This window comes from Hylaeus volcanicus, chromosome 3 (genome assembly GCF_026283585.1).
Source record: "Hylaeus volcanicus isolate JK05 chromosome 3, UHH_iyHylVolc1.0_haploid, whole genome shotgun sequence".
NCBI classification, from domain to species: Eukaryota; Metazoa; Arthropoda; class Insecta; order Hymenoptera; family Colletidae; genus Hylaeus; species Hylaeus volcanicus.
The window spans coordinates 1,509,945-1,516,943 of NC_071978.1; the positions used below are offsets into that span (position 1 = coordinate 1,509,945).

The 6,999-nt window shown below is 38.3% G+C and overlaps 2 protein-coding genes across 5 annotated transcripts in view; one reads left to right on the forward strand and one right to left on the reverse strand.

The window, feature by feature from the left end:
- Nucleotides 1-140: 140 nt before the first annotated feature.
- Nucleotides 141-1,929, forward strand: LOC128874334 (pre-mRNA-splicing factor syf2). Its single transcript, XM_054118986.1, has 4 exons — nucleotides 141-390; nucleotides 886-1,026; nucleotides 1,108-1,403; nucleotides 1,475-1,929. The coding sequence occupies exons 1-4, from the start codon at nucleotides 298-300 to the stop codon at nucleotides 1,638-1,640; spliced, it is 696 nt and encodes a 231-aa protein (XP_053974961.1). The 5' UTR covers nucleotides 141-297; the 3' UTR covers nucleotides 1,641-1,929.
- The window catches only part of LOC128874327 (mucin-2), a 15,095-nt gene continuing 9,759 nt past the window's right edge, over nucleotides 1,664-6,999 (reverse strand). For 3 of the 4 annotated variants that reach the window (XM_054118969.1, XM_054118966.1, XM_054118965.1), the window contains 5 exons: nucleotides 5,868-6,254; nucleotides 4,728-4,940; nucleotides 3,858-4,006; nucleotides 3,591-3,684; nucleotides 2,618-3,429 (listed from right to left, as the gene is read on the reverse strand). In XM_054118969.1, the coding sequence (XP_053974944.1) occupies nucleotides 3,077-3,429; nucleotides 3,591-3,684; nucleotides 3,858-4,006; nucleotides 4,728-4,940; nucleotides 5,868-6,254 (1,196 nt within the window). In that variant the 3' untranslated portion in view covers nucleotides 2,618-3,076. Of the gene's footprint in view, nucleotides 2,035-2,136; nucleotides 2,194-2,617; nucleotides 3,430-3,590; nucleotides 3,685-3,857; nucleotides 4,007-4,727; nucleotides 4,941-5,867; nucleotides 6,255-6,999 lie in introns of those variants that run through there. The other variant, XM_054118968.1, reaches the window with a different exon arrangement.

Sequence of the window (6,999 nt, forward strand, 5' to 3'; positions counted from 1 at the left end):
TTTGAACACTAATTATTAACTGATATTAAATTTTTTAAATAAATAAAAATACCGAAAAATGTGGCGCCATCTAGCTGCGCAAAGTGGGAACTATTTAACGACAAACTTGGACGGTTCACATGGCGCTACATTTTTCGGTATTTCTCGCCGTTCGCTCCTTTCGAGTACTCCGTCCTGCATGCTTACCCTTCTTGGTGGGTGCCTGGTTGATCTTGACAATTGCGACTTAACCTCTTGAAAAGTGTCAATAATCCGTTTTGAAGAATATTATCCAGTTGTTAGAAGCCTATTTTCACGATGGAGAACGAAACTTCGACTGCTACTGAAAAGTCATTCAAAGAAAAGCAGGCGGAAAGAATGAAACGTTTACGAGATCTTCACGCTAAGAGAGTGAGTATGAAAATGTCGAAATATTACCATTACAATTATGCTTTAAATTTTGTATTTTCTTTTTTAAGAGTTTTATTACTACAGTTTAATCACTTATGACTGTGTTCAAGAGTGTGTAAACCATCATTATACAATTTCCAATGAACTTACCTTTAATTAACCTTAATTTGGCCAAAAAACCTTTGGCACTTCAAGAAGAAGTCCTAATCCTTTGCACTTGAGGCCTTTTGTTCTGGTATCTACCAGCAACTCGAGATGCTCTCTTAGCATTCTATTGCCACGAATGCTAAGCTTAGATTGACTTTGAATAACCTCTCGAGTTATTGCATTACATTAGGATGTAACTGATAGTCATGTCTTGAATTAATGCATTACATTAAGATACGACTGAGAGTCATCTCTCAGTCAAATTTATTTTTGATATTCGTATCTCTTCTATTTTCTTAAAAAACTCTATTTGAAGAAAGTATTTTTTAGAGACTGTTTGTTTCATAGAACGAGGCTAGGCAACAAAATCATAAGGAGGTTGTAGAAGAGGACAAGAGAAATAAACTCCCTTCGAATTGGGAATCCCGTAAAAGACAAGCAGAATGGATCATACAAGATGAAGCTGCAAGGAAAGAAGCTCAAGAAAAAGTAAACAGCATAACGTATAATTCATAAGTAGTACATCAAAATGGAATGGAATCTTTTTGTTATTTATTATGTATTTTACAGGGAGAAGATTACGAAAGAACAAAGTTACTTCACATAGAGGCAACAGAAGCAGAACGTATAGCAAGGAAGAAAAAAAATAGAAAAAATCCGGATCCAGGCTTTTCAGACTACGAACAAGCAGCTATACGACAATACAATAGGCTGGTGAAAAATATCAAACCAAATATGGAGTCCTATGATGCAGCTAGAGACAAATTGGGCCCAGCTTTTTATGGGGACAGAAATACCATACTACATGGATTGCACGAGGATAAAAAGGAGGCTGTCGATAAGATGGTTGAAGATTTGGAGAAACAGTTAGTATTTGATTATGATATACTCGCATTAATCGTAGTATTCGTGTTCTACCGTTCTTTAATTTTTCCAGAATTGCAAAGAGGGATAAGTATAGTAGGAGAAGGATGCACAATGATGATGCTGATATTGATTATATCAACGAACGTAATGCAAAGTTCAACCAGAAATTAGAGAGATTCTATGGAGAATACACACGGGAAACGAAACTAAACTTGGAAAGGGGTACAGCTATATAATGGGAGAATGTTACACTAATGGACTTACTACAAATAATTTGTATTTTAAATAGTATTTCAAAGCTCATACAAATAGAAGTCAGAATAGTTAAGTCGTTGACTGTTTAGTAACTAGAAGTGCAAATGGTATATTTTACAGCGCCACGTTTACCAATTTTCCCATATTCGTGTATCGAAAAAGTCAAATTATATATCAAATTATATATTAATTTCACATGACATACGCTATCGTAAATAAAAAACAAATTAAATAGAATTAAGATAATAAATTTCTGTGTTCTCCTCTGGCGATCTGTTGATTTCCTACAACAATTTTTTTTATTTAATTTAAACGATAATTTTATATACAGTTTCTAATGCAGTTCATGTCATACCACCCAACTATGTACTGTTCCTGGAAAAAAATAGCCTCTTTTTATATCGTTCACGTACAACTTTGTATTTTCATTTCTTATAAGACTTTCATATCGACAATAGTATTTCAAGGTATACTCACGATTTGGCGAAAAGTTGTGATGATGTGTAACTCGTATATGAATATCTTGTGTCTCGCCTGTAAAATGACATACAAATTTGCCATACTTACTTTTGCGATTGATAGTACGTGACATTTTCAGTGTCTATAGTATCGATAATTTTTAATCACTGTACTCTAAAGAATAAATCCAAATCAAAACGTTAAAAATATATTTACATCTAAACTGAAGCTAGTTTTTGACCAAACTTTTTCTTTTGTCAAATTTATACTTGACAAGGAATTTATTATCGAGCTCCTCTTATTGTTATTATTTAGGATTAAGAATTGTGCAAAATTAGTTTTTCTCTCAATTATGCGATAAACGTAAAAAGACTAAGAATCTTCTTTAAAAGTTGCAGACAATATTAAACATTTAAATAATATTACAACTTACCAATCTGTATAAAAAATACGGTTCACAATCAACTCGTTGCAATACTCAAACAGACAACACAATACGGCGATACCAAACTATTAATAATATTCAAGTAAATTATAGTACACCAACACATTAGACATGCGCCTATACTAAGTTTAAATCTACATTATTTTCAAGTAAATTAATTAAAAAATCACAGAACCAGCTATTACTTTTAACATTAAGTACGTTATATTGGGTTGTCTGGAAAATACATGTCAACATTCAAATGTGCCTTTGAGTTTTTCTTAAAAATTGACACGAACTTTCTGGACAACCCAAAAGAATTATTTTATTCGTATTATGCCATTCCACTTCATTTGCGGCTACCGTAAATGGACACGTATACAATTTTCATGAGCAAGTATTCTAATTAGTAATTAACAAATATCACCTTTGGTTGTGCACTTCCGTCACAGTATTCGAAGCGTAAAAGTCAGTCAATTCGCCAAAAGTATCACGTAAAAAAACACATGCTGTTAAGGCACACACGTCAGTCTATCATTCCGGTGGTGGAGGGGGCGGTGGAGCGACGACGAAGCGTTTTAACGAGGTTGAAAGTTCCCCTATCGATTTCTCCGTAGCCGTACCTGTGTTTCCATGATCCAACAGTCTCGGCATGTCGCATTGTTCGCATTTGTTCATCAACGGATGATTACCAAATGTACACATTCTACAGACCCAAGAGGGACCATCTCGTTCATCTCTGTCGACGTTGTTACCGGTCAGCTCCGATCGCCAGGCAGGAGGTTGACTTGGCAAAGGCGGTGGATTAAAACTGCCAGGTACCGGTGGTAGAGGCTGACCGGTGTAAATGTCCTGATAAAACTCTTCGTTCGTTTCACCCAGCGGTACTACGAAAAAATAGAACGATAGAAGTTTTGTGGAAAAACTTTGTTCCAATCGAGCCATGTACAACGCTACACTTTGTGTATTTCTGTGTACATATGTGTCGAGATTTGTTAAGCAATTTGGAAAGTACCAGATATTATCGAAATCGTCATTAAATTCTTACCTCTTGGGTCCGACCACTGATCCACTTCGTCTGCTAGTCTGTCACACTCGAGCTGCAGCTGATAAATTTCGCTTCTCAGCTTCAGCTTCAGCTCCTGCAAAATTAGCATTGGTTAAGTAGGCCTTACTGGTAGGTCTGGTAATTCGGTAATTCCACGTCACATCGAATACATTGCAGAGTAACATATGCTGAGGTTTTTAAAGATGTTTTTAAAAGAAACTTGTTACTTTTTAAAGAAATGTATCACTACGATGGTCCTGTAAGTACCTGTGGCGGCATGGAATCGTATGGCCTTGTGAGAGACTGCAGTTCTTTCTTCATTGCTTCGAGTCGTCCTTTCTCGGCCCTCAGTTCCCTGGCGAGTCTTTCCTTTCTGGCTAACTGCTCAGCTACCAATTTCCTTTGGTGCTCCGCCACTATGAAAATAAGAAATTAAAGTGTTATTGGTCAAAGAATGACTCTCGGAACTGACTACACATCTATCTAAATAAAAAGACATAGTTCTATTAAAAAAAAAAAGAAAAAAAAAAGAAACAAGAAACAGAAATACAAGAATGGCTTTTAAACCCTTTGCACTCGGTGCTATTTATCTACAGAACGTGCAAACAGGAATCACGACGTATTAAATAATGTAATGTTATAAAGCATATAATTTCTTGTAATAATACTTGAAATTATATGAATGTTTAGACGTTGGGGGACATGTTTATGTCAAAAATCGAAATGTTCGTATAATTTGAATAGGCAATGTGTACATATTTGAGTGTACGATGACTTGGACTAAATCGTAGCGTTCAGGAAACGCGTGGTCAACATCGAGCCGACTCGTGAGAAGGAAAAGCGGATCAGGTGGTCCGCGTAGAGTAACGGCGAGTCTGGCTATGTATAGACGGAGCGTGGGGTCAGGAATGCGTAAATATCGTTCTCAGTGTTACGCGCGTGGGTGTAGTACGTGCGACGGACTGACTGGTAGATCCGCAGGTAATTATACGTGTACGATTGCTATGTAACGCGAGTCAACGAGGAACACAAAGACGGTCGGCTCACTCGGTATCGGAGCAAATATAGCGGATAATAAAAATAGCCTAACCGAAAGTTATTTCGGTAGAAACCCGCGTGGGGTAGGGGGTGAGATACCTTGATTCAACGGCGATCGATTCTGATCGGAATTGGGCTGTATTCGTTCGCCAACGGGACTAGAGGGTGGCGAGGTCGTCGTCGGTCCTGACGGTGTCGTTGGAAGGCTGTTGGTAGGAACGATGTTCGTTGTCGATGGTACAGAAGGTGTGGTTGGAGCGCTCATAGTCGTCGTGGGCCTCGGCAACTGGCTAGGTGGTCCTGCTGGAAGGCCTAAATGTCATACGTTTAGATTAGATTGATCTTTTGCAATCTTTGTTCATAAGCGCCTTATCTAAGAAAATATTCTTAGGAAATGTTAAATGGTAAATTTTCTAAAAAAATACTTTTAGACAATGGATCCCCTTTGCTATCCATCGAGCACGATGGAAAGCTCCTGGAGCTCGAAAATAATACTGCGAAAAGTTTCACCTAAAAATAAAGTTTCAAAACGATAAACCCTTTGGAAACTTTTTGTCACGATTGCCGAATTCGAACAAAAGTTGAAGACGTTGCAATTGCTATCACTCGTAAATTGGAGATAAAAAATATCTTTGTCATTTCAAGTACCACTTTACACTTTCTAAAAGAATATATAAATAACTTAGGACATTGCTATCAACGCATCAAGGTCCAACGAATTATAACCAGCTCAGTCGCTGGTAGTTACCTGTAGAAACAATGATTCGCAGATTTAAATTACAATGAACTGAATCTATTTACAGGGCGAGTCACCCAAGACTTGTACCTAAAATATCTCCGTTCCTCGTACGAGGAACATAATTGTTTTCTATTGATAGAAAAAAATTAAGCGGGTTTAAATCACAAGGTCATCCGAAGGTCAATATATTATATATGTTTGAATTCGTCTTTTCAACAGCTATAAGATTACGATATTGAAAAGGACCCATTCCATTCAAAAAAACATTGATGGCCTTGAAATGCTCCATTCATGAAAATATGACCTTGAGATAATGTTTTCGTTTGTCATAGAATGTCCCCCTTGAAACCAAACATTTCCCTCTGGATACATATCTCCGTATCACTAAAAGCAACTGAGGTATTTCAGATACAAATCTTAGGTGACTAACCCTGCATTTAGCTCTTGTAAGTTGTAACCTCTGCGTAGAGGTGAAAATATGGGAACCGAGCGATACAGACCTGGTGGCCTCTGAGGACCGGTTTGAACCGGTGGTATCAAGCTGTTAGGCCTGCTGGAGCCCATGGGCGGTCTGATCCTCGCAGCGGCCACGCTGCCAACGGCTCCTGCGCCGATGCTGATCTGCAAGCGACTCTGAAAACCCCGAGGATCGAGGGAGGAGCTCGAGTAGGTCAGACTCGAGCCCTGCGATCTGATGTCGATCGGAGGTTGAGGCTCCGAGGACGGCGGCCTCAGCGTCAGGCTGACCGAGGTGTAGCTTCGTGTGTGATCGATCTGCGGACCCGTGTTTTCCACGTTCACCACCGGCTCCGCGTAATGTGACCGCGGATCGATGATCAATTCGCTTCGTTTACAGACGCCGCCAATCGTCGGCACCGTTCGAAAATCTGCAGGTATTCAGTGAAATCGGATTAGATTAAATCAAGTGCCGTAGAACTCTAGAGGAACGTTTTCAGGTGCAGCTATCTGTTACATCTTCTGGTGTCCTATCGCGATAAACTTGGATTTTTAAGTGTCTTTACAGGGAAATGTAAATTGGAAGTTAACACTAAACCTACTACCACCGGTTAAATGACTGCTTTCATACATTTCTATATTGTTTTTATACGTAGTATATGAATTATATGTACACAATTGACTCGCGGATTATTCAAAACTGTCTTTAAGACAGTTATAATACGTCCTATCGCGGTAGAAATAGTTACAAATGAACGTCGATAGGTTTAGTGTTAAGGAGCTATTATCGTATCCTCGGAAGACAAAATTTTTTTTATTTCTCGTGCATGATAAGAGCCCTTTAGCTCTTTGCAGCCAATCGATAAATATATGCGTTTAGGCAGTTAGGTTACGGTATTCGGTAAACGCCTATTATCTTCCACCGTGTATATACAGAGTGCTCCTTTAGCTATTACATGTTTGAGGATTTCATGGCTCGGTTCTTTACGGTTGATACTAACTGGGGCTTCCAGATGTAAATCGTGTCTTTTGAATATAAGATACTCCGATGTTTTGCCAGTATCAGACCTATCTGACACACTGGTATTGCGTAACATAGAATAGAATAGAGTAAAATAGAATAGAGTAAAATAGAGTAGAGTAGAGTAGAGTAGAGTAGAGTAGAGTAGAGTAGAG

What these genes read in the sequence shown, in the direction of transcription:
- LOC128874334 (XM_054118986.1), top strand. Translation starts at nt 298, where the DNA reads ATGGAGAACGAAACTTCGACTGCTACTGAAAAGTCATTCAAAGAAAAG. An exon ending in GAGATCTTCACGCTAAGAGA is followed by an intron (nt 391 to 885) that starts GTGAGTATGAAA and finishes TTTGTTTCATAG; the next exon opens with AACGAGGCTAGGCAACAAAA. An exon ending in GTTGAAGATTTGGAGAAACA is followed by an intron (nt 1,404 to 1,474) that starts GTTAGTATTTGA and finishes TAATTTTTCCAG; the next exon opens with AATTGCAAAGAGGGATAAGT.